The sequence below is a fragment of the Ailuropoda melanoleuca genome, chromosome 11, assembly GCF_002007445.2.
Source record: "Ailuropoda melanoleuca isolate Jingjing chromosome 11, ASM200744v2, whole genome shotgun sequence".
Lineage (NCBI taxonomy): Eukaryota > Metazoa > Chordata > Mammalia > Carnivora > Ursidae > Ailuropoda > Ailuropoda melanoleuca.
The window spans coordinates 109,397,004-109,423,512 of NC_048228.1; the positions used below are offsets into that span (position 1 = coordinate 109,397,004).

The 26,509-nt window shown below is 52.4% G+C and overlaps 2 protein-coding genes across 2 annotated transcripts in view; one reads left to right on the forward strand and one right to left on the reverse strand.

Annotated features, from left to right (window-relative positions):
• The window catches only part of NELFA (negative elongation factor complex member A), a 22,297-nt gene extending 661 nt beyond the window's left edge, over positions 1–21,636 (forward strand). The window contains exons 2-11 of the mRNA XM_034672215.1: positions 13,392–13,563; positions 14,960–15,121; positions 16,306–16,395; positions 17,896–18,026; positions 18,121–18,190; positions 18,540–18,628; positions 19,361–19,472; positions 20,245–20,522; positions 20,678–20,777; positions 20,896–21,636. Coding sequence (XP_034528106.1) covers positions 13,392–13,563; positions 14,960–15,121; positions 16,306–16,395; positions 17,896–18,026; positions 18,121–18,190; positions 18,540–18,628; positions 19,361–19,472; positions 20,245–20,522; positions 20,678–20,777; positions 20,896–21,080 — 1,389 coding nt within the window. The 3' untranslated portion in view covers positions 21,081–21,636. The remainder of the gene's footprint in view (positions 1–13,391; positions 13,564–14,959; positions 15,122–16,305; positions 16,396–17,895; positions 18,027–18,120; positions 18,191–18,539; positions 18,629–19,360; positions 19,473–20,244; positions 20,523–20,677; positions 20,778–20,895) is intronic.
• Positions 21,637–22,132: 496 nt separating this feature from the next.
• The window catches only part of NSD2 (nuclear receptor binding SET domain protein 2), a 62,336-nt gene continuing 57,959 nt past the window's right edge, over positions 22,133–26,509 (reverse strand). The window contains 1 exon segment of the mRNA XM_019796753.2: positions 22,133–25,839. Coding sequence (XP_019652312.1) covers positions 25,568–25,839 — 272 coding nt within the window. The 3' untranslated portion in view covers positions 22,133–25,567.

Genomic DNA, 26,509 nt, shown 5'->3' on the forward strand with positions numbered 1-26,509 from the left:
CCGACCCCTCACGCCCGGCTCCGCACGGACCCGCTTTCCGTCCTCCCCGGTCAGGCCTGCCTGTGTCCGGACCGTCGGCCCCGCAGGCCCCACCCTCCCCGCGCCCGGGTCGCTGGTGGGGAGCAGCTGGAGCCCACCGGCCGGGAGGGGAGGCTGGGGAGCCGCCGGAGGACGCGGGGTCCCGGGGCCGGGATCCGGGCCGGGGAGGGCGGCGGAGGCCGGGTGTGTTGTGGGCCCCTCACCGAGTAGCCGCTCGTTGAGGGCCTCGTGTTCTTCGGCTCTTTCCACGCACGAAGACTTCACGTGGTTGCGGTGAGCGGGGATGCGAGGTTCGTCTTCTGCGTTTTCCGCCGCGGCGCGCCGTGTGGTGGTTCTGGCGAGGAGAGCGGGTTTTCAGAATGCCGAAGCCGGGAAGCTGCTTCAGCTTCGCGCCGCTACGGTCGCCGTGCGTGTACCTTGGCGGCGGCCAGGTGCGCCGGGCGCAGGTGCATCTGTGCGGTTGGCGGGGCGGCGGCGCCCGCTGTGCGCGTGCGCGTGCCCGGAGTGGACGCGTCCACGCGGCCGCCGCCCCGCGTTAACTCTCCTTGCTCAAGAGTGTTCCCTTGCCTGAGCGGGCGGCGCTCGATCCTTCCCGTGCTGGGGAGACAGCGGCTTGGGGACGGCTTTCAGCTGTTTGAGTAATGCAGTTGCCGGCGTTGCTGCATTGGCCTAGGGTGTCAGTGAGCACGGACTTCTCTGGGGTGTGTATCCAGGGTGGGATTGCGGGGTCGGGGCGCTAGGCTCCATTGTTTTTCCAAGTGGTTGTATCAGATTAAACTCCTCACCCACACTTGCCAGCCTGCTGGGTGCCCGAAGGTGTTGGGGGGGGTTCTCTGGTTTGTTTTTTCCCAAAGTACCTGCACCATTTTTAAATTTATTTTTATCTTTGTAAAGATTTACTTATTTCTTTGAAAGAGCGCGCGCTCACGTGAGGGGGGGAGGGGCAGAGAGAGAAGCAGACGCCCCGCTGAGCAGGGAGCCCCTGCTGCGGCTGGACCACAGGACCCTCACATCAGGACCTGAGCAAAACCAAGAGTTGGTCCCACCCAGGTCGCCATTTTTTTTTTAATTGAGGTATAACTGACATACAATGTTATATTAGCTGCAGACATGCAACATAATGATACAATGTTTGCATATATTGCATACGATCAGCACAGTAAGTTTACCATACCTGCAGATTTTTTTTTTCTTGGGATGAGAACTTTTAAGACTTACTCTCTTAGCAACTTTTAAATGTGCAATACCATATTATTAAGTCTAGTCACCACGTTGGGTGGTTTTGATTTGTATTTGCCTTAATACTGACATAGTTGAGCATCCTTTCATGTATTTATTCACTGATTCTTTTTTGTGAGTTACCTCTTCACATCTTTTTTCCTACAGTCTTTTTTGTTGTTGTTATATAGTTTTTTAAAACACACACACACACATATCTATAAATGTTGGCTAGCAGTCATTTTTCAGTGGTTCTCCAGTTTTAAGCCTCACGTAGGCTTTTTCACAGACTCCTTGGAGGTACAGACGCTCTCAGCTGTAACTGGGTGCCTGTGCCAGTCTTGCCTTCCTCTGTGATTGGGGCCGAGTTTGTCTTGTCGAGGATGCGGTGCCTTGCCCGGCTGGAGGGCGCTCCTGCTTTCTTGTTTGAGCAGCTCAGTTTGCCTTTCACTTTGGAGTCTTCCATCCGCCTGGGGTTGATCATTGTGTGAAGCTGGGAGTCAGATTTTGTTTTCCACATGGATGTCCAATTAGTCCAGCACCATTTACTGAAACAGCTGTCTTTCCCTGTTGATTTGCACTGTCACTTCTGTGGGTCTGTGTCTGGGCTCTGCTCTGTTTCTTCAGGCTATTTATGTATCGCTGTGCCAATAACCGCTGTGTCCTGTTACTGCCACTGTATACAAAAGTCCCGCCAGCGCACAGCAGACCCTCCCACTTTATTCCTCAGGAGCGGCTTAGGCTGTTCTTAGTGGTTTCTACTTCTGTGTGTATTTAATCTTCACTCTTCAGGTTACACATGCATCATATTGGCATTTTAACTAAGACTGAGTTGAATTTATAGTGCATTCTGGGGTGAAAGCATCTTAATATTGACTGATAAATCGTGAATATAAGCATACCTTTCTGTTTAGGTCTTCTTTAATATTTGTTATAAAGTTTTATGATTTTCTTCATAGAGGTCTTTCATCTGTTAGATGTGTTATTAGATATTTCATATTTTTCATGCTGTCGTAAATGGTATCTGTTAAAACTTATTTTTTTAGATGAGTTTGTGAATAGCTTCTGTGTTAAAGGCTTACTAATGGCAATATTTTCCTGTTGACTCTTTGTTTTTCTGTGTATTTACTAATTTCTATCCAATTACTTTTTGTTTCTTTTTCTTGCCTTACTGCACATACCAGGACCCCTCCAGTACATTTGTCTTTTTTTCTGATCACACAATGCGAACTTTGACTGTTTTGCTGATAAATATTATGTTTCCTATTATTTTTAGTAGATAGATTTTATCTGGTTAAGGAAATTCTCTTCTATTTCTAGATTTTTTAATATTTTATTTAAAAATATTTTTTATATATATATTTTTTAATTCATTTGACACAGAAAGAGAGCACAAGCAGGGGGAGCAGCAGGGAGAGGCACAAGCAGACTTACTGCTGAGCCGGGAGCCCAATGTGGGGATCATGACCTGAGCTGAAGGCAGACACTTAACCAACTGAGCCACTGAGGCACCCTATCTTTTTTTTTTTTTTTAAGATTTTATTTATTTAGAGTCACCTGGGTGGCTCAGTTGGTTAAGCGTCTGCCTTCGGCTCAGGTCATGATCCCGGGGTCCTGGGATCGAGCCCCGGATCAGGCTCCTTGCTTGGTAGGGAGTCTGCTTCTCCCGCTGTGCTCTCTCTCTGGCTCTGTCTTTCAAATAAATAAATAAAATCTTTAAAAAAAAATTTTTTTTTTTATTATTTGCGAGACAGGGAGAGGGAGAGAGATTACAGAGGGAGAGGAAGAAACAGACTCCTGCTGAGTAGAGAGCCAGATGCTGGCTCGATTCCAGGACCCCAAGGTCATGACCTGAGCAGAAGGCAGACGCTCAGCCAACTGAACCACCCAGGTGCCCCTATTTCTAAATTTTTAAAAAAATTTTTTAAGATTTTATTTATTTGAGTGAGCGAGTGAGAGAGCACAAGTAGGGGGAGGAGCAGAGGGAGAGAGAAAAGCAGGGAGCCTGAAATGGGCATCGATCCTGGAACTCCAGGATCATGACCTGAGCTGAAAGCAGACACTTAACTGACTGAGCCACCCAGGCGCCCACCCCCTAAATTTTTTTTTGAAGTTGTAATCATGAATGAGTTTTCTTAAGAGTTCTATTGAGATATAATTCACATACCATACAATTCACTCATTTGAAATGTCCAGTTCAGTGGTTTTTAGTATATTCAGAGTTGTGTAACCATCATCCTAGTCCATTTTAAAACATTTTCATCAGCCCCAAAATAAACCCATACCCGTTTGCAGTCTCCCCCTTCACCACTACTCTCACCTTCCCCAGCCTGTGGCAACCGCTAATCTGCTTTCTGTGTCTAAGAATTTATCTTTTCTAGACTTTTCCAGTCCCATTGTGACTCCATGCACATTGAAGCAGACTGCACTGAGTGTGGAGCCAACGTGGGTCTTGATCCCAGAACCCCCAAGATCATGACCTGAGCTGAAACTAAGAGTCAGAGGCTCAGCCAACTGTGCCACCCACGTGCCCCCATTTAGCCATTTTATGATGTTGGATTATGTTGTCCTGATACTTTGTGTAGGAATTTTGTATTTATGCTCTTGGGTGAGAATAACCTCTAATTTTACTTTTTCTTATTTTTTTTTCCTTAAGATTTATTTATCGTAGAGAGCGTGAGCAGGAAGGGCAGACAAAGAGGGAGAGAGAATCTCAAGCAGACTCTGTGCTGAGCACGGAGCCCATTGTGGGGCTTGATCCCACGACCCTGAGATCATGACCTTGGCTGAAATCAAGAGTCAGGTGCTTAACTGCACCACCCAGGCGTCCCTCTAGTCTTACTTTCTCATGTTGTCTTGTCAGATTTTGTTATGAAGTTTTGCTACCCTTATAAAAGGGATTGTAGTGTATCCTCTGTCTTCCTTTTCTTTGGAAGTTTAATAATCAAATTATTTCTTCCTAAATGTTGTTTGGTAAAACGTAGTAATAAAACCATATGGGGGACCTGGATTTCCTTTGTGGGAAGATTTTGAGTATTGATTTTTGGTTTTATAGTCTTCTTAAGTAAAGGTTAAATGTTATATATTTTTTAAAGGATCAGCCATTTCTACTAAAACTTTAAATTTATTAGCATAAAGTAAATATCCTTTTATCTGTTTAATATCAAAAGCATGTGCAGTGATGTTCCCTTTTTCTTTTTTCTTTTTTCTTTTTTTTTTCTTCTCATTTTTCTTTTTCTTGATTCATCTCACCAGATATTTGTCAATTTTCTAAGACTTCAAAGTACTTTTGGCTTTGTTGATAGTCTCTGTTATGTATTTGTTTTCTGTTCCACTACATTTTTGCACTTTCGTTATTTTCTTCTTTCTTTTTTATTTTGTTCTTTTTCTAATCTCTTAAGTTGGATTCTGACCTCATTTTTCAGCTTTTTTCCCCTAAAATATATGTGTAAAGCCATAAATTTTCTTCTAATCCCAGCATTAGCTGCATCCTGCAAGTTTTGATAAATACCATCTTCATTACTAAGTCACAGTATTTCCTCATTTCTATGATGATTTCTTCACTGATCCTGTGTAGTTTAGAATTCTTAGTTTCCATACATTGGAGAGGGAGAGATTTTAGTTATGTTTTTGTTGGTGAATTCTAGCTGTATTGAGTGCTTGTCAGAGAATACGGTCTACATTATTTCAGTTGTTTGATATTTAAGATTTGCTTAATAGCGAAATATATAGTCAGTTGTAAACATTGTGATTGAACTTGAGAAGCATGTTTATTCTCTAGTTTTGAGCTCCACTACGCAATATATGTTCATTAGGTCAGTTTGTATGTTGTATTGTATAGGTCTACTATAGTCTTACTAATTTTTTAAAAATTATTTTACCAATTAGGGGGTATGTTGATGTCTATTATGATATAGATTTGTCTATTCCTCCTTATAGTTTTATCAACTTTTGCTTTATATATTTTGAGGCTATGTTATTAGGTACATGTAAATTTAGAATTATTATAATTGCCTGGTGAACTGAACCATGGATCGTTATATAGAGATTTCTATATGTGGTAATGTTTTGTCCTTAAAGTCTTTTTTTGTCTGGCTTTAATATAGATATATCAGCTTTTTTCATTGATATATATCAATATGTGTAGTTCTGGGACTTTGTCCATATTTCAAGAATTTTTAATTTTTTTTAAAGCAAGCTCTACACCAAACATGGGGCTTGAACTCAGTGACCCCGAGATCAAGAGTCATGTGCCCTACCAACTGAGTCCCCCAGGCACCTCCATATTATAAGAAGTTACAATAAAGAACTTACTAGCTAGATTGCAAAACAATTAGGCCATTCTGGGTAGTTTACTTTTCTGAAAAGCATTTTTATTTTCTTGGTATTAAGAAGACTTTTCCTTTTTTTAATGCTATTTATTTATTTATTTTTAGATACTTATTTATTTGACACACAGAGAGAGAAAGAGCACAAGCAGGTGGAACAGCAGGCAGAGGGAGACAGAGAAGCAGACACCCTGCTGAGCAGAGAACCTGACATGGCTCTCTGGGATCATGACCTGAGCGGAAGGCAGACACAACCAACTGAGCCACCCAGGCACCCCCATGTTTTATTTTTAAGTAATCTCTACACCCAGTGTGGGACTCAAACTCACAACCCGGGATTGAGAGTCACATGGTCTACCAGCTGAGCCTGCCAGGTGCCCCAAGAAAATTTTCTAAGACATCTTAATTCACTTAGCTATCTTAGTTATCTTTTTAAAGTTATTTAAGGGTCTAATACCTTTGGGATGTCATTCTAAAGATTAAGGTTTTCCACATAGACCATAGGTACAAGGGGACTAGATGAGTGGTCTGGATGTGTTCCACACTGTATTAGAGTTCTCCAAAGAAACAGAACCAGTAGAGTGTGAACGTGCGTGTGCGAAGTCCCGAGATCTGCAGCCGGCATGCTTGAGACCCAGGAGAGCTGATGTGTGGCGCTAGTCAGAGAGCCAGCAAGCTGGAGACCCAAAAAGAGCCAGTGTTCCGTCCAAATCCGAAGACTGGGAACGACCAGTGTCCCAGCTCAGTCAAGCTGGGGTTCTGCCTTCAGGGGACTGAATGAGGCCCACCCACATTAGGGAGGGCAGTCTGCTTGACCGAGTCTACCAGTTCAAATGTTAATCTCATCCAGGAACATCTCATCCAGACAAACTTAGAACTTCTGTTTGAGCAAGTGTCTGAGCAGCCCTGACCCAGTCAAATTAACCATCATAGACAGCACCTGCTACAGCTTGTGTTTCTTAATGAAATCCTGAAGCCAGTTTATTTGTTTTGTGATCTATCTGTTCCTCTCAAAAACTAAACAATAGTTCTTAGCTAATGCCTGGGAGGAGGAAGCGAGATTTGAATGATCCATTGCTTGGGTTTATTTAGTGAGGGGCACAGAAGTCGGTTAAGGCTCCTGCTCTCTAAGAATTTTTATTTGTTAGGGGAGTAAGAATGATGTCTTGAAAATGGAGGCTAGTGATTTCAGGAGACAATGTACACGAGGTGTTTTGCTAACTTACAAAGTGTCGTAAAATGTAAAATAGTGACTTGATGTTTTGGCTATATTTGAAAGGGCATTTAGGAAATAATCAATGCTGGTACTGGATAAAACCAGTGATTACTTTGGTCTAAGACATTGACATTGGCACCAGTGGAAGTTTCAGGGAGAGCAGAGGTAGCTGAGAGATACTGTTTATTATGCAAAGTTAGCCAACTCATGAGATGACCGTTGACCGTCGCCAGTGCTCAGGGCCTGGGAAGCTGCGCACTCCTCAGCTGGGAGGGTCAGAAAGATAAGGCTGCAGAGTGAACCAGAGGCAGTTTCTCCCAAGGCCACACTGCAGCGGGGACGGTTGGCTGTCTTACTCACCGAGAAACCACTGTCCAGAATTACAGCTCGGGAACTTTGCCGTGTGACATCATCTCTGTGAGAATGAAATGTCCCACTTTTACTTGGAGGATCTGACGCTATGACACAGAGAAATAGCCTCACTTTCCAAGCCAGGGGCAGAGGGTCAGATAGGAGTGTGTGAACATGACATCCACGCCTCTCACCTGTGTTGTTTTCAAGGACACTGGACCCAGGTCCACGTCACAGCTCTGACACAGACGTTCTGGCACACAGACTCACCACTTGGTTGATCTTTTACCTAAACTCTGCTGCTGCACCCCCCCATCCAGCACCTCTGTTGTTTCTTTTCTGCCTGTGGGGTGCAGTTCCATCCCCACAGCGAGTAGTAGCCCCGTATCAGGTTGTAGGCTTGCCCCTGATGGCCTCGGACCATCAGCCCAGCACACTGGGTCACTCTGTAGTCCTGCACTTTCCTATGGCATGTTTTGGTAGGCTTTTTGAAATTACAGGTATCTTCCGTCTGTCCTAGAAAATCTCAGCAGTTATCCATTCACGTAGTGCCTTTATCTCAGTTTCTCTCCCTTGTTCTCTGCTTCTCGAAGGAGGTGCATGTGTGACTCCCCTCTGTCTCCTGAGCCATATGTCTCCCTTCCGTAGTTTCTAGTGGTTTCCTTTCTTTGTTATGGTCTGGATAGTGTCTGACTTACCATCCCATCCCTTCCTTTGTCTGCCGTTAAGCTGTTTACTGACTCCCTTTTCCTTCCTACGGAGCCTGTGCTGTGGCACTTACTTTGACCTCCACATCCTGCTCCCACGTTCCCGCAGGTGCCAACTGTTCTGTTCTCTTTATTTATTTTAAAGATTTTATTTATTTATTTATTTATTTATTTGAGAGAGAATGCACAAGCCAGGATGAGGGGGTAGAGGGAGAGGGAAAAGCAGACTCCCTGCTGAGCAGGGAGCCTGGTGCAGGGCTCGATCCCAGGACCCCGGGATCATGACCTGAGCCTAAGGCAGACGCTTAATCAACTGAGTCACGCAGGCACCCAAATTTAACACGTCTTTTTGTATGTGTCCTTTAAAAGTGTGCGTATTGCTTTTAGGCGTGATTGACCTCAACAGCCTGTGTCTAATGCACGTAGTGTGACTTGTGCACATCTGTAAACTAGCACAGAGAAGATAACAGATGGTCACAACCTGGGTCACAGCAGGGTCTCCTGTCCCTCTCCTGTGCAGCTGCTTTCTGTCACTGTAGATTAGTTTGTGTTTCTAAGAATATTATTTCCATGGAATCATACAGAGTGCTGTTTTTGGTCTGGCTTCTTTCACTTAACATCGTAATTTTAAGATTAACCCATGTGTTATGTGTAACTAATAGCTGGTTACTTTTTTTTTTTTTAAGATTTTTATTTATTTATTGGTCAGAGAGAGAAAGAGCAGAGGCAGAGGGAGAAGCAGACTCCCCGCTGAGCAGGGAGCCCGATGTGGGGCTTGATCCCAGGACCCTGGGATCATGACCCGAGCGAAAGGCAGATGCTTAACCCACAGAGCCACCCAGGTGCCCCACCTTATGACTTTTTTTGTAAGTTTATTTAAGTAATCTCTGCATCCAACCTGGGGCTCAAACTTGTGACCCTGAGATCAAGAGCTGCGTGCTCCGACGGAGCCCGCCAGGCGCCCCTGTAGTTCTTAACTGTGACTGAGTAGGCTGCTTCCTATGGACATGCTCCAGAAACGGATTTGTCCTTGTACGGACTGTTGTTCTCCGGGGGAAACACACAGGAGAGGGGTGGCTAGGTGCTAGGTGTGTGTTCCACTGCCTTTTTTCCCCCCTTTAAAGATTTATTTATTTATTTGAGAGAGAGCACATGGGGAGGGAAAGAGAGAGAGAATCTCAAGCAGACTCCTTGGTGAGCCCAGAGCCTGACACGGGCCGGACCTTACGACCCTGAGATCATGACCTGAGCTGAAATCAAAAGCTGGACGCTTAACCGACACCGCCACCCAGGTGCCCCTGTGTGTTTTGCTTCTAAAGAAATTGGCAGACTGCTCTCCAAGAGTGGCGGTCCCTTGCCACGCCCCACCAGCAGTGGACAGGGCTCCAGCTGCCGGCCTCTACGTTTGATAGTGTCTTTGTCCTCTCAGGTGCTCTCACAGGGTTCAGTTTGTGTTTCCGTAGTCACTAGTGACACTGGGCATCTTCTCTTGTCAGTCTCTCATCGCAAATCTTTGGTAGCGTATCTGTTCAGATCTTTCAGGGCGTATTATCTTAATTGATGTAAATTATTTGTCTTATGTACTTCAGAGTTTTTAAACAAAACACTATTTTTCAGATTCACCCATGTTGCTTTTCATCTAATCCTGGGGTTGACAAACTGGGCTGTGACCTGTTCGTAAGGCCTGTGAGCTAAGAATGTTTGCTAAGAATATTCAAAGGATTGTTCAAAGCTGTGTCATTCCTTTTTTTTTTTTTCTTTTTTTTTGACGTGGCCCACAAGCCCTAAAATAGTCAGTATCAGTGCCCGCATGCTCGGTGTCCCTGTGCGCGTCCCTCTCCAGCCCTCGGTGGCAGGCTGCCTCCGGCCTGTGAGAGTTGCACTGTAGCACAGACCTCCTTACCCGTGGGTCACTCTGGAGAGTTCTTTGGAATCTATGCCCAGAGGTGGAAGTGTTGGGTCACAGAATGTATTTGCTTAAGTGGTGACATTGTACTGTCCATACTCCCGCCTTCAGTGCCTGATGGCACTCGTATTCCCCCCACCCCTCCCCCTCGGTTTTGTCCACTTTCCTGTTTTCGTGGATCAGATGGTTGGAAAGCGCTATCTTGTGTTCATTTGAGGGAGGCTGTGCCTGTGTTCACTGCCTTCTCACATTTCCACCTTGTCCATTGCCTGTTAATAGCACCTGCCTTTGGGCCACCTGGGTGGCTCAGTCAAGCGTCTGCCTTTGGCTCAGGTCATGACCCCAGGGTCCTGGGATCGAGTCCCGTATCAGGCTCCCTGCTTAGTGGGGAGTCTGCTTCTCCCTCTGCCTGCCGCTCCCCCTGTTTGTGCTCTCTCTCTCTATATCAAATAAATAAATAAAATCTTAAAAAAAAAAAAGGCATCTGCCTTTGTTTCTGTTAGGGTTACTATCTTGTTGATTTCAGGGACTCTTTATATATTTTGGATAGTAAACACTGCTGGTTTTGAACATTACAGATTGCATCTGCCATTCTGTTACCTGTCTGTTAACTTTTTTATTTGCCCCTCACTGAACAGAAATCTTTCATTTCAATACATAGTAATAAATTTTTTGGTTTATGGCTTGTCCTTTTTAAGTTTTAAGACGTCATTAGGTGTGCCTCTCTCATTTCTTTTCACTTTGTAGCCCTTCTATTCACTGATGGGTCTTTAATGTATCAGGAGTGCACCCTCAGACATGCTGTGAGATTGGAAGCCAGTTTTATTTTCCTCTGAGTCCCGGATCTGTCTCCAACCGTGCATTTAGATGCAGACCGACTCTCTTTCTCATGAATTTGTGTGCGTGTGTGTGAGAGAGAGAGGGAGGGAGGGAGAGCGCGAGTGCACGCACGCATGAGGGCATGCCATGTTCCAGCAGCGCATGCCTGGTTGCCCTCTTGGCAAGGACTGGAAGCTCCTTTCTTATTTGAGCATCTGTCTCCCACCAGAAACCCAGTTCCAACAACAGACATTTCTTTTCTTACAATTCTGGATGCTGGGAAGTGCAAGTTCGAGGTGCTGGTTGATTCAGTGTCTTGCGAGGGCCGGCTTCCTTCTGGCTGTGTGATCACGCAGTGAGAAAGCTCTGGCATCTCTTTTATACGAGGGCACCAGTCCTGTTGTGGACACCCTGCCCTCAGGACCATATTATCACCTCCCACTACCACCACACTGGGGATTAGGGTCTTGGCTGCTAGTTTGAGGGGGGACAGAGTTCAGTCCATAACAGCAGTCTTTTTGGTTTTAACCTCGCTGCCTTTTTTCTTTTTTTTCTTTTTTTAATCATTTTTATAAAATATCGTCCGTTTTGCCTCGTGGTTGTATTAGTTTGCTGGGGCTGCTGGAACAGAGTACCAGAAACTAGGTGGCTTAGGACAACAGAAATACACCGTCTCACAGCTCTGGGTGCCTCTCCTAACCTGGATTGGCTTCTGCTGGTCTCTGGAGGCTGGTAGGGGCGTCACTCCCGCCACGCAGCCATTTTGTCACTTTGTCTTCACCTTGTGTTTCTTTGAGTGTCTGGTTCTGTGTCCACATTTCCCTTCTTTATAAGGACACTGGTCATGTTGGATGGGGCCTAGCCTAATGGCTTCGTTGTAACTTGACCACCTCTGGAAACGCCCTGTTTCCAGACACAGTCCTGTTCTGAGGTTCTGGCCGTTAGGACTCCAGTGTATCTTTTTGGAGGAGTACAGTTCAGCTGAAAACACTAGACTTTCGTGAACGCAAGTGGATTCTTTGTTTATCTTGTGCTCACTTGTGAGCATTTTGAGACCAGGTCTTGTGTCTTGCTTGTGTCTGTATCCCTCACAGCCCACCTCGCCTGGCTCTTGGGAGAGACTCGGGGTCTGTAGAATGGGTAGGTTATTAGAAGGGTCTGGCTCGTTGTAAATCTCATCTCGTGAGGCTTCCATATCGGCGCGTGTGTGGTGGCCTCGTTCTTGCCACGGCCCCGTAGGACCCACTGAAGCTGGCTGGTCTCCGTGCTCATCTCTGAGGAGCCACCAGCCTGGCTCCCAGTGCCGCGTGCCCAGCAGTGTGTCCAGGGGGCTCCAGTCTCTCTGCCCCTCTGCCAACATCGACTGTCGCCTATGTGTTTGATGTTGGTCTCCCGGGTGTGTGAGGTGTGCCTGCCCATGGGGGCCACATCACCTTTGCGGCCTCTCTCCTCCTGCGTTCTCTGCGAGTATGGGTGCGCAGGACACAGTCTGCGTTTCTTGTTCTCAGTGCTTTGAGGGTGATCGCCCACAGTGGAACCTGCCATCTTACTGAGCCACGGAAGACATATTTAGGTAGTAATATTTTTATTTTTAATTTTAGTTTGCTTGAGACATGTTTTTACCCTTAATTCTTTGTAGTAAGGGACAAGCAACATCATTTATTTATTTTTTTTAAAGATTTTTTTTTTATTTATTTATTCGACAGAGATAGAGACAGCCAGCGAGAGAGGAAACACAAGCAGGGGGAGTGGGAGAGGAAGAAGCAGGCTCCTAGTGGAGGAGCCCGATGTGGGGCTCGATCCCAGCACGCCGGGATCACGCCCTGAGCTGAAGGCAGACGCTTAACCGCTGTGCCACCCAGGCGCCCCAAGCAACATCGTTTAAATTTTCATTTTGTGCCTTTTTGTTTTTGATGTAGAACAGAGCTTATAACTCAGCTAAAGAAAAGGGGAAGGTGGTGGATGGGACCGATCTTCTATAATAACAAAAAGCCCCCCCCATGCAGATGTTAAAAAATAAATATTTACAGTTTTTGCCCTGAAAAGAACGTATTTCTTTTAGAACCCCATCCACTGGCGCCTGGTCCTGTGTGTGGCTGACGGGGGCGCCCGGTGGCAGAATCCAACACCTCGGAGCTTTGACCTCCGGGCAGGGGAGGGACCCGCTGTGCAGTGGGTGGGGTGACTGTGTCAGGCCGGGAGTGGCGAATCTCAGGTCTGAGGGATGGAAAGGAGCTGCGTTTGGGCCTCCCTAGGCTCCGGCCCGGGGTGGACGCAGGGCTGGGGGTCACGCGGCAGGAGGCCGTCTCCCCATCCCGAAGGCGCCCCATCAGCAGGTCTCCTGAACGGGGTGGCGGCGGCTGCCGGAGCGTCCGGGTGACGCGCACTTGAAGGCAGGCGCTCGTCTTTGGACGGCCTCCCGTCTGTTGAGTGTCGGCACACGGGGAGCCACCTCGGGGGCTGTGGGGCGACAGGCCGAGGTGGGGGCCTCGGTGTGAGTGGGCGTCACAGCCTAGCAGAGGCGGCCTTGGGCCGGGGGCACAGAGGAAGGAGAGCCCGCGGGCTCCCGTGAGGACGGGGCCCGGCATGGAGGCGGCGCTCTAGGGGTCGGGCTCGGTCGGTGCCCCGCGGAAGCTACAGTGGGGTGCGAAGGGGGCCCCTCTGCCTTCTGCCTGACTCCGTCCTGCGGTCCTGAGCAAGGCTGTGGCGCGTGTCAGAGTGGTGGGGGGTTCCCAGGCGGGGTAGGCAGGGGTGGTGTCTCTGCCCCCCACCCCCACTCAGGACTACGGTCTCTCCTTTCTTGGCAGATGAAGGGCGCCCTGGCGGAGATTATCCAGCTCGCCACCCTGGACTCGGACCCCTGGGTTCTCATGGTAGCTGACATCCTGAAGTCCTTTCCCGACACAGGCTCGCTTAACCTTGACCTCGAAGAGCAGAATCCCAACGTTCAAGATATTTTAGGAGAACTTAGAGAAAAGGGTATTTGTGTGTGTGTTTCGTGGTGGGAGGAGGGAAACAGGTCCTCCTTTAAACCTCTTTTCTGAAGTGAATTTGGCGTCTAGAGCGTTGTATTACGTGCCTGCATGCTGTGTGCACAGTCTGCCCTTGCCGCCCCAGACGCTGCCTCCCAACTTCTGGCCAGAGTCTCTGGAAACCACCTGGGGGCAGCCCACGGGCCTCTGCAGACCGCACGTGCTCGATCTGACGTTCGTTACTGTTCTTGGGTTCACGTGCACTCTCTCCTGCTCAGCTCACTGAGGCCATGGGCTTTGCCCCTTCGGGTTGCAGCTCCAGAGCTTATAACATTCCCTGGCACAGAGTAGAGGCTCAGAATGTGTGTCGAAAATACCACCAGTTCAGTTGTTTTGAACGTGAGCTGAAAACCACTTGGGAAGTGTCCGCAAAGGGTCAGAAAGAACCTAGAGGAGGAGGCCGGCTGTTCCTCCCCGGGTTCGTCTCCTCGTTTGGAGAGCTGGACCTGACGTGCCCCTTAGAGACGGGACCCATGCTGCCGCAGGGCCAGTGGCCGGGCCGTCCTCTGCAGGCAGCCCGTGACATCCCTTTTCCCCTACGAGGTGACCCTCCCGTCACACTCTGTCGGTCCTCACTTGATCTCTAATGGCGCACACATGCTCCGCGGATACTGCCGGAGTGCCGGGAAGCAAAGCCGAGAGGTCTCTGTCCTGGTGCTTAGCTTGACGAGGGTCCAGGTGAGCTCCGTGCCCACCTGGGTGACGTCTCTTGGGTGGGAAGGGCTTGCTCTGTCTTCAGCTCCAGGTGGGCTCCTTGGCTCCTAGGGGACCTTGTCCTAGAGGGGGTGGCATGGGGGGAGAGGTGCACGAGAAGAGTGGGGGCTGGGTTTGAGCTCCTTCCCCCCCAGGTTTCTCCTGAACTCTGACTCCTGGGTGAGCACGCAGAGCCAGGGAGCTGCCTGGGTGCTGCTTCTGGGGGCCGGGGTTCAGCAGGAGCTGGGAGAGACCCCTGGCTCTGACCACCGCAGACTTTCCCTTCCTGCTGCTGGGGGCGTTTCGGCATTTCCGAAGCCCTTGGGATGCTTACAACGCCCTCCAGAAACGGTGGTGTCAGAGAACATCTGCGGTGCCCAGGCTGAGGAGGACCAGGCAGGCCGGGACGTAACAGCCGGGCCGCCCGTCTGACCCCAGGCGTGTTGGCGGCCTTGACTGTTGGGTGATGGTGGAGCGGAGGCTCTGGGGGGCCGGGCACTTGTCTTCTGTCTTGAAAACAAAGCGGAAGATCCAGGACTATAAATAGGAGACTGCATTTTGGTTCATGTTTTCACATGAGCTGTGCAAGCTGTGGCCCGTGTGAGGGGGACGCAGCCTCTAACGTGTTGTGTTGGTTCTCGAATGAGCAGTGAACGAGTGTGAAGCGTCCGCCATGCTGCCACTGGAGTGCCAGTACTTGAATAAAAACGCCCTGACGACCCTCGCCGGACCCCTCACTCCCCCAGTGAAACATTTCCAGTTAAAAAGGAAACCGAAGAGCGCCACGCTGAGGGCAGAGCTCCTGCAGAAATGTGAGTGCCCCCCCCACCCCCACCCCGGCCCCGGAGGCCCCGTGGCGCTGGGGACTCTGACGGCTCAGATCACGCTTCTGTCTTCCTCTGTGGTTTTTATTTCTAGAGTTCTTTTAGATTTTATGATACCTAAAGTGTTGAAGATAGCCAGCTACATAAAGTTTTGGGTTTGGGGTTTTTTTTTTTTTAAGAAATTTATTTATTGCTATGCTAAACTGTGTTCTAAAGTCTGCTTTAGAAACTTTAGAATTTTTAGGTTAAAATGTCTGTAATCTTTGTTACAAAAATGTAATCTTTGTTACAAACAGAGTCACGAGTCACGTGGGCAGCAAGAAAGGTGGCCTTGTGAGGGCTTTTTAAAGGCTGGACTCTCTTGTAACTGCTTTTCCTGGAGTTGCAGATGATGTCCCTTTGACCTTAAAGATGTTTAGCCATTTTATTTAATGTTTTCTCAAATAGTGGTGTATAAAATGTGTGTGGAAGATATTTGCCAGAAAAAAGGCAAGGAAATTGATTCCTTCACCCAAATTGTAAAACACAGATTTCAGTTAACTTTCATTTTGAATGGCCATGGACTTGGTATTCACCACATACGTAAAATGCCCAGATGGCCAAGAATCTGGTCTCCTGGGTCCAGGGCTGCTTCACGGCGCCAGCAGGACGCGGCTCAGGCGCAGCCTCAGGCCCCAGTGCCCGCGCCGTGAGCAGGTGCTCCCCCGCCAGGACGGGACCTGGCGCTGGGCACGAGCCTCTGGCCCCCGCCTCGCGGGTCACCTTCCCCTTCTCCCGTCCCCACCGAGCCATCTCGGGAAAATCTTGTTTACTTCCTTGTATTTCTGCATCTGTGAGGAGAAACGTCACACCTTGCCCGGTGACCGCCGGTGAGGACGCTCCACCTCACCGTGCCCATGGGGCCTCCCTCCAGCCCCCGGGGAGAGAGAGGGCCCCTCTCGGGCCCTCGGCAGTGCGGTTCTTCCGCCCCCGGCTCTGTTTGCTAAGCAGAAAACATGACACTGGAAACCGGGCTGGGCCTCTCAGGGGACGCGTGGACGCTTACTTCGGAAGACAGACCCGTGTCTGTACGGATGCTTACAGATGCGCCTTCTTCGTGGGTCCGATTGAGTGAGGCAGTAACGCGCCTGCGGCGGAAGGCGCATGGCTGACCTAACGCAACCCTCTTACAGCTACCGAGACGGCCCAGCAGCTGAAGAGGAGCGCGGGGGTGCCCTTCCACGCCAAGGGCCGGGGGCTGCTCCGGAAGATGGACACCACAAGTAAGGCCGCGTGTGGAGCCACAGGACGCACTCCTGGGCCGGCCCCTGGGTCTGAGCTGTCCGTTGCTTGTCGGAGATTGGGGCTCGACCTCAAAGATGGGGTCTTTCCTTGTTAGCAGCGTCATTTAAATGTCGCCTCGAGGTGTGTTGGTGAAAGGAACGCGTGAAATGAGGAGACCGCTCAGGGTTGGGTTCAGGTTTTCCACCTGCAGAAGGACCTGGAAGGTTATGTGTGAACATGCTAATTGGAGCCACGCCAGAATTTGAGGGAAGTGCTGGTCTCCCTCAAGGCGCCCCCAGTCTGGCGTGGGTCCAGCCCAGAGCTGCCCTGTGGGGGGAGGGAAAGGGGCACCCCCTGCAGATGGAGAGGAAAGTGCCCCAAAGTCATGTTCTCAGGCCGCGCCTCGCTCCTTCCCTCAGGGTTGGACATAGAAAGCCCCGCACACATGCTGTAAAGAGAAAACCAGTTGCCCTGGGGCTTTGCCCCCAGAAGGCACTGGACAAAACTCAAAGGGCAAGAGGGCAGAACGACCATTCTCCCATGTCCCAGGGCTGACTGAACATCAGGGAAGCTGGGTCACCTGAAAACAGAACAGATGCACACACCTGTTGGTGGAAGTCTTGTCCCCTTCTGTAGGGCCCGCCCCAGCGAGGTGTCCTGAGGGCAGTGGCGTGGTCACTATGCCCTTGACACAGCGTCCAGTTCAAGGTCCAGCGTGCTTCTCTGCCCTGGTCCCTGCGGTGCCGGGAGGGGGCCACGTATACCCTGGGCCCACGTCATGGTGTGAGATCCGAGCATGTGTGGGTCTGTGCGAGTGCTGAGATGGCGTCCTGGAGGTGGGAGTCACCAGATGCCCGGTGACAGGGACAGGCCCTGTGTCAGGCAGCTCCGTTTTGACAGACTGGTGACCAGACTCGGGGAGAGGGGAGGGGGACTCTGGCTGCAGAGCATGTGGCGGTCTAGCCGGGAAGAGATCCACTCGCTGAGGGGTGTAAGAAGGAAGCTAGGTCGAGAGTCCCGTCTGGGCTGTTGACTCGGTGTGTTGGGCGGACGGCTGTAGGTGTGGCATCTTTGTTTTTGTTGGTGTTTTTGGCAAAAATGTCATAGACTGGCTGTGATGTCATCACTTCCTATGGCCTTGCTCTTTGACTCGACACCTGAGTGCTTGGCTACCCGGAGAGGTGGCCTTCACTCCCTAAGGCCCAGGGTCGCAGGTGCCCTGGTGAGGTCACCTCCACCCACCCTCGGAGATACAGCCAGTCGGTGGAAATTGGGGTCATACCTGCTGAGCATCTGACAGGCTCGCGGGGGGCGGGAAGGGCACTGGGCGGGCGAAGCGGGCAGCCGAGCGCCTCCTTCCGTGGAGTGTGGTGGCGGAGCGGCCTCTGCTCCGTGTCGGAAGTTGTGGACGTGGCAGGAGACAAGCCACTCCCCAAAGTGCTGCTGCGCGGGACAGCCTCGTCCCGGGCGGCCACTGATGGGCACCGTCCTCTCTGCAGCCCCGCTCAAAGGCATCCCGAAGCAGGCACCCTTCAGAAGTCCCACCACCCCCAGTGTCTTCAGCCCTGCCGGGAACCGGACCCCCATCCCACCTTCGAGGACTCCTCTGCGGAAGGAGAGGGGAGTGAAGGTGGGCACTTCCCCTCTGGCCTCCGTGGCCTCAGCAGACCGGCCCGGCATCCTTCACGCCGCAGCTAAGGCTGGGCTTCTGTCTGTTCCGGCAGCTGCTTGACATTTCTGAGCTGGATATGGTGGGTGCCGGCCGAGAGGCAAAGAGGAGGAGGAAGACGCTGGGTACGTAGGCGGGGCTCCCCGCAGGGTCCGGGCCGTCGGGCTGCGCCCCCGACCCGTCCCGCTTCCTCTTCTCACCGAGGCCTGGCTTTCTCATGCCTCTGGCGGCTTTTCTGTCTCAACAAGACCGTCCCTAATGGGGGAGCTGTGATCGCACGGGGCAGACCTTTCCTACAACTCGCTCGCTGCCGCCTTTGCCCGGACACTGTGTCCGAAGCCCCTGCCCAGAGTGGCGTTTCTGGACGCTGGCTGGGGGTGTGCGCCTGGCGTGGGCCCCTCCCGCACCCCGGGGGCCCACTCGCGGGGTGCCGAGCCGTCGGGCGCGCTGGCACGGACTCTGCTTTGTCGGCAGATGCGGAAGTGGTGGAAAAGCCGGCCAAGGAGGAGACCGTCGTGGAGAACGCCACCCCCGATTACGCAGCTGGCCTGGTGTCCACACAGGTGGGGCTCGGCGCTGCCGTGGCGCCTTCCACGTCCGCCCCCCGGCTCCTCACGCAGCCGTTGTGTGTGCTCCCTCTTGTCCCGGCGCTTAGCCACACAGCGTGCCCTGCGGGGAATGTGCGGGTGCAAGGGGCAGCGCTGCCCAGAGGCCCCGACGTGAGCGGCGCACTAGGGTTCTACGCACGCCCCCACGTGCTCTCTGGGGGAGCTCCTTGGCGAGTCTCCTCACTGCTGTGCCTTGGTTTCCCCTCTGTCCACTGGGAATGGCAGTGCCGGCCGTGGGACCTGCGTGTGGGGCTTGGGGCCCGCCCGCCGTGGGGGACGTCTGCAGCCAAACACAGCCTGCTGCTTGGAGTCTCGTCCGCGCGGACCGCACACGGTGCCGCTCGTGGGTTCAGGGCCACAGGCCAGGGCTGCAGAAAGGCCGTGAGGCCAGGGTTGTTTCTGGGTAACGGCTTAGTTTCTTCCTGTTGTGAGGCTGTTTCCTCATATCCTACTTATTTCCTACGACGAGGGAGTCTTCCCTTTATCATTTCTTTGTGGTAAGAGGAGACCTCCAACAACCTTCTCTCCTTAGAGGCAGCTGGTTTGGGAAGCTCCCTAAGCGGATGGGGGCAGCCCAGCCCTGGGGACCGCAGAGCCCGCTATCCTGCCCCAGGGTCGGGGGTGGAGGGTCATGGTGGAGCCAGTCCTGGGCCCCTTCCCGGAGGGACTGTAAACTCTGTGTTCCAGAAACTTGGGTCCTTGAACAGCGAGCCCGCGCTGCCCTCCACAAGCTACCTGCCCGCCACACCCAGCGCGGTCCCGGCCTCGTCCTACGTCCCCAGCTCCGAGAGCCCGGCAGGTGAGCCCCCCACCGGGGAGCGCCCCCTGCTGGGGATGGGGCGGAGCAGCATCTGCCTGGGACTTGCTGGCACGGGGCTTCCCTGGCCGTCGGAACATCTGTGCCGGGCCCTCCTTGAGCTGTTGCTGGTGCTGACCTGCCAGCATGAGTTTCCAGGAAGGAACCCAAAGTTTTCACGCGCTCTGCCCTTTCTGGGGGCAAACAGGCAGCGGCCCCTTTGCACAGCCCAGCGGGAGCCTGATCTGCGGGAGGCAGAGGGGGGTGGCCTAGCTGACCGCGCCTCAGAGTCCAGGGGTCCCCTCAAGGTCCCAGGATTTCTGAAGAAAAGGTGGGGCCCGGGTAATGGCCTCAGCTCTGGGGCTCTTGCTCCACGGGGCTTGACTTTGCCCGCCAGGAGCTTGGGCCCGGGAGCAGAAGTGGCCAGAGAGGGCTGCGGGGGCCAGCAGCGTCGTGGGGCTGGAGGCGGCGGCCTTCCTGTCTTACTGGGGCGGTGGGGGGACCTGGGCCTGCACGTCTCCTCTGCCGGTGTGGAAAAGCCAGAGACCTTTGGCTTCGAGGTGAGGGTCTCAGGGGGCTCATGCCCGCCAGTGGGCTGTAAGTGCCGCCCGTGGTTCCGGCCCCGTCTGTGGGGACCCGGAGCCGCGGTCTCAGGATGAGCAGGGTCGAGGAGTCAGGGCTGGGAGGTGGAGCAGAGCGTGCCCCCCTTCCCCAGGAGGGGCTGGGGAGCCCCCGGCCCTGCCGGCCCCCTCACCAGACCTCGCTCTGCTTACAGCACCGTCTTCTCGGGAAGCCGGCCTGCAGGCCAGCCGGCCGCCGGAGGAAGCCAGTACCCCCAGCCCCGCGCTGCCGGCGCAGTTCAAGCAGAGGGCCCCCATGTACAACAGCGGCCCAAGCCCAGCCGCATCTGCGCCTTCGACGCCCACCTCTCCCCTGACACCCACCACACCCCCAGCCGTCACCCCGGCCGCCCAGACACCTCCGGTGGCCATGGTGGCCCCACAGACCCAGCCCCCTGCCCAGCAGCAGCCCAAGAAGAACCTGTCCCTCACGGTAGGTGTGCCCTAGGCGGTAGGCGAGGTGCCACCGGGAAGGTGGTGTGGCCTCAGCTGCCCACACCTGCAGCATGCCTGGCATGGGCCTCCGGGTGGACGCAGGCGGAGTGCTAGGAGGGCCCGGGTACCCACACCCCCTCTCCACGCTTGCAGAGAGAGCAGATGTTCGCTGCGCAGGAGATGTTCAAGACGGCCAACAAAGTCACACGGCCCGAGAAGGCCCTCATCCTGGGCTTCATGGCCGGCTCCCGAGGTGGGTGTGCCCGGCCGGCCCCGCAGCTGGGGGGTGGGGGAAGGGTCCCACGGGGTGGAGGTGTTGGGGGGGAGACGAGGACCCCGGTGCCCCGCCCAGCAGCCCCTGCCCTCCACAGAGAACCCGTGCCAGGAGCAGGGCGACGTGATCCAGATCAAGCTCAGCGAGCACACGGAGGACCTGCCCAAGTCGGACGGCCAGGGCAGCACCACCATGCTGGTGGACACCGTGTTCGAGATGAACTATGCCACGGGCCAGTGGACGCGCTTCAAGAAGTACAAGCCCATGGCCAACGTGTCCTAGGGGCCGCCCGCCCCCGCCTGCCGTCACTGTGGGGCTCTGAGGGACGACCTGCGACTGCTGCCGAGCCCCAGCCCACGGAAGCTTTTAAGTTCATTTCTTGGGGGTGTCCTGGACTTATTTTTTAAATTTTAATATGGGTTACCTTTTGTGTGATTTCAGATACTTTTTTGAATTCAATATTACATTTTTGAATGTTAAAATTAACCAAAAAAGTTATAACTTCCTAATTTTAGCGACAGCTCTGCCTGTTTAGACTTTTATTCTTTTAATTTTTTCTTAAATTCCACTGACCACGAGGGAGGGCTCTTACTTGCTAGTGCGACGCTCTCCCCGCCCCCACGAGGTTGAGGGGACCAAGGTGAGGCCCAGCGCAGTTGAGAATGGGGTGGGGACAGCCTGCCACATGCCCCAGAGTGGGAGACGCCAGGCCATACGTGCCACGTGCAGGTTTTGTATTTGTCTTTTGTACGGTTGTGAGCATTGAGACCAGTCTTCTGGTACCTGTTTTCATTGTACAAACGATCGGAGTAATTAAAGTATAGCTTTTCTAAAGAAAGCCCCGGAGCTGTGTTTCGGGCCAGCCTGTCCTCTCTGCTCTAGGGCCACAGCCCCTCTCGGGGTGGGGGCTGGTGGGGGCAGCAGGACGGTCACCCCCTCCGGACACAGCCACGGCCAGAGGCTCTTTATCAGAGAAGACATAGGACCTGGAGCTGACCCTAGTGCCACCTGAGAAGAGTCGGCAGCTCCTCTCCTGACCTTTTCACCTTTAATGGGGATTTCCGGTAATCAAATTATTTACCCCAAAAAGGGGGGGCCGTTTTTCCAAAAGGGGAGCCCTGCTTACTGTGTCTTCATTTGGCTGTACCTTACCTCCCAAGGCCCCGTCAGCCTCTCCCTGGCAAGTCGGGAGCAGGACAGCCGTCGGAGGATGCAGGGGGGCGGGGAGCGGTGTCCTGTCGGGGCTGTGCCAGGTGCCAAAGAAACTGGAAAAGTGGGGGAAAAGCCCCAAACTTCAAAATGCAATCCCATATAAAATAAGTTTAAGAAAAAAAGCCTTTAAAAAAATTTTAATACAAAAATACTCATATACAGTTTTCCAAACACAACGTCCCACTTTAAATGCTATTTTCCCCTGACTGGCAGTTCTCACTCTACAGTTCAGTCTGTTACCCCCCAGAAGGAATTTCAAGTTTTTAAGTCTGTCCAGACCGGTGAGAGCACCGAGTGTTCCTAAAAGGAGCCTGACCTCATCCTGTATGAGGCTCCGACACCGAGAGGCACATTTCAGTTCATATTTAATTTCTGACAGGGCATTTCACATCTCAACAGGGTACGGCGGACACCATGACACCGGTGACAGCAATTCACTCTAGTGACTAACACCCAACACTATGCTGCTCGGAGGATCGAGAATTTGGCAACAGTCGTTTGTGTTAATTTTCATCAAAACAGGCTTATCTTTAATTCCTGGAAATACGGTAGTTCTGGAAGGTGGGCACTACACACCCTGTGGTTTGTATGTCGGGATCAGAACTTGAAAGGCGTCAGAAGTGCGGACCTGAGCGTGTGGGAGGCCCGGGAGGTGGGGTGTCGCACACGGTTCCTTGCGGGACGGGGCAAACGGAGTCTCCCCGCATGCCGTGGGCGCCACACTCGATTCCCCATAGTGGTCGCATGTCATGAGTGACAGGGTGGACACGTCCCCGGGCCCCACACCTGGAGACCGGTGCTGGCAGGTGCGACCTCACCCGCCGCTGCTGGGGTGCCGGCCATTCCTGATGCTGAGGAATCCAGAGACAGTGGGGCAATTTTCGTTTTGTTTCTGCTTCGTGTTCATGACAAAGGACTAAAGCTGACGTTCAGAAAGACCGAATCCCCCAAACGAGCTCTCCCTCAGACTAAGCAAAGCGCGTCGGCCCCCGCAGGAAAGCCCTCGGCGCTCAGCTGCCGTGCCGCAGCCTTGTTATACTCAGAGTCATAAACCAGTTTTCTAGAGACTTTCAAAGTTAGTGTTATTTGCTCATTAGTTCAACAGTTTTTGGAAAGAGGATAACCATATCTGAAATAAGTTTTCCAGTATTTCCTTCAGAAAGATCGTAGAAGAATTTGAAAATATCAACGTGACTCAAAAATCACAAGATTTTACCACGTCAAATACAAAAATAAGTTAATCTGCTCCCCAAAGTGCACTGCAAGCCCAGTCTGATGGTCTGACTTCTGCAGAAGTCCCTTTGCTGGCGGAAAAGGACAAGCAAGGCACGGGGCCCGCGCCCCAAGCCCCGGGCTCTGAAGAGCGGAGCCCCGCGCAACTGCAGGGCCCCCCCACGGCGTCGGGCCCTGGCCCAGGGCACACAGGCGTACGAGCGCTGCCGGGCCCGTCGCCGGAACAACCTTCGAAGTTGTTCTGGGAATAAGGAGCACGAATCTAGAAATCAATCCAGTATTTTCTTAGGACGATTTGAGAGAAATTAGAGTTCTAAACTGAAAACCCCCTCAGTCCCCATGTCTTACCAAAGCAAGTGCATTTCCAGAAGTCACCTGAGCCCCATGCAGGAGTCAAATGATCACCAAGCTCCCGAGTCTCCTGGGTCGCCGTGTATGGCTCCTTTCTCCAGGACGGCGGTAGGAGAGGCGCCAAAGGGACGGCCACAGTCGGTAAACTCTGGTCTCAGTGCTGAGTGTGCGGACCTGCAGACGCCAGGGAACTTCACACTGGGAGCAGACTCTTCCCCGTGGGCAGAGCCCGGCAGAGACCACCGCCCCCAAGAGCTCGTGTCACAGACCCACGGAGAAGCAGTGAACACGGGTCTGGGTCCAAGGACATCCTGCAGCTGTGTGAGGCAGAAACGATGAAAGGAAGGAGCAGGAGACCTCAGGAGCAGTTTTCAAGAAGGGCTGTGTATGCGTCTCTGCAGGATACATGTCCTCCTTAGGTTATCTTAAGAAGAAAGCCAGAAAAAAAGCATCTGCTGCTGAGTATTCCCTTCCCTCCCATCGCAAACACGGAGACCGCAGGCCCCACGGAGGGCACGCGGGTGCCTGGCAGGACCCCCGCCCTTGGGGCGCTCCAGACTCCCCACGGTCAAGAGGAACTTCGGAAGAGAAGACAACTTCGGATTCCCAGCAGCTTCTCACTTTGTGGGGCTGGGCCTTCTAATAAGTGAAAGTGGCCGTCTCCCGGGGAAGCTCGGCAGACGCCCGCCCCCTGGTGCGCAGGCGGTGCAGGCCCGGAGCCCCTGCTCCTGCTTCTCCGCGGTGTCCCGGCTGAGCACGTTTTCCACAAACAGACCCACAAGTGTGACTCAACGGCAGTGACTAGGTGGAAGAGTTCTAAACTGTGCGTCTCTCCTCAGACCCCGAAAGAACATTTTTTCGGAAATGTACGTCTCCCACGTGCTCTGGGTCCCCAGGGTGGGGAGCACTTGCCCTGCTCCCGGACTGTCACCACAGGGCAGAGCACAGCTCCTACAAAGCCATTTTCATGAACTCATCACTTTACACAAACTCGCCACGGGGCCACACCCCTACCGAGTTCTGCTCCTTTCGCTGGGACAGCTCGGGGCCGCATCAGTAAATACACATTTCAGTCGGTGGTAATTTGTGAAACAAGTTTAGCAAAAATATATTGAGAATAAAAGCCAGAAACTGGTAAAGAAAAGCCAAACAAAAAAAATATACAAAGTCTTCCCCCAAACGTTGGTAAGAACCTAGGGTGTTCAGGAGCCAGGCCCAGGTGAGACGCGCCAGACCCGCCTGTCGGGAGAGGCCGGGCTGCGCGGACCCCGCACGTGGGCGGCCGACGTGGCGCCACTCAGTCCAGATCCGGGACAACACTAACTACGGGGGCATCTGACAACAACGCTATCACTACTGCCCGCTCCGGGGGCGGCTTCTCGCTAGGATGGAAAAGAAGCATTCTGAGGGAAAATTTCACATTAGTACAAAAAAAAAAAAAAAAAAATCATACAGCTGTTTCATAAGAGCAAAATAATGATCGAAATCACGGTTTCCAGGGAATCCAGGGTCTGAGTCCTTGCCCAGGCCCCACCCTGGTCTCTCCTGAGTGGTGAAGACAGGTAAGCAGGCCGAGTAACATTGTTAAGATTAAAGAGATAATAGCGATCCTTTAGAAAAATACTACTCTCTACATTTCGGGTGAGATAAAAACATTTCATATGCCAATTAATTTTCAATTATAACTTTAACCTACAAAAATAGAGTGGGAGGGGACCTTGGCATTCTCAGAAATTCAAGTGTAGCTGTAATGCTGTGTAGTAAGACTTGTTTGTCCGGGAACCTTCTGAACCTCGTGGCTCAGACGGTCATCAGTGCAGACGCAGCGGGCGCTGCTGAGGACGGCTCAGTGGTGGGCAGGCGCTCCCCCCCCAGGAGGCCTACACGGCTGCTGTAGCGGCTTCGAGCTGGGTCCTCCGGGCCAGTCCCCCGTGGCCCTCTACCCCTGGATCTGGCCAAGCCGCTGCCTGGCGCTATTTTCCTTCCATGACCCTCCGCCAGCACCTCCTTTTCTTCCTTTTCCCCTTGGACTTGGTGGGTTCCGGGAAGGGTTTCTCAGTCTTGGCGCTTCGAGCTGACTCTGCCCCCAAGTCGTGCTCATAGCAGTATGACCGCCCGTCCTGGGTGGAGCTGAAGGCTGTCCCGTCTTGGTGTTCCTTGCAAAACGAATTGGGGCAAAAGTGGCAAAACACAGTGGAAGGTTTGCCGCACACGTCACAATGATGCCAAGGACATTCCCACTTTCCTGCAATGAAACACGACAAATTAGCAGAAGTGACAGAACCATAACCACTTCTAACATTTTCAGGGATGAAAACAGTTTTTAAAACTGTCTAGTGAGACAGACACAAATGAAGACAAGACATTGCTTCCTATCGAGCTGTGAAAATGTAAAGACGAGTGAAGGCGGGTGCTCCGAGGCCTGGCGGGGAGGCCTGGCGGAGGGCGCCTGCACCCCCGAGTCCCAGGCCGCCACCCTGTGCTCCGCGCGGCCAGCTGACGCGCTGACTTCTCTTCTGTGACCCCACTGTGGCCTGGACCCGCGGTCTTTCTGGCGTTAGTGTGTAGGGGTCACTGTCACAGCTCCTGCAAATAGCTTCCTCTCCCATTTGCCTATGAAATCGTGCTGTCATAATTATTTTTCTTTTACGCTCAAACATGTTGGACTTTTCCTTTGATAGCTTTTCAGTCTCTCCGGCTAAGGGCCTGTTTTTCTTCTGAGACCCCAGTGAACATTTTCACACTGGTGCCTGTAATCTCTCCGAAACGAGGTTGAAAGCGCAAGGTAGACCCATTGCTTGTCCTCTCCTGGCCCCGCTTGTGCCAGGCTGGCTCCCGGGACCGTCCCCTCTCCCCGCGCCACCAGTTCTGGCACAGCCTCCACTCTGGGCAGCGGCTCCACGACCATCCACGCT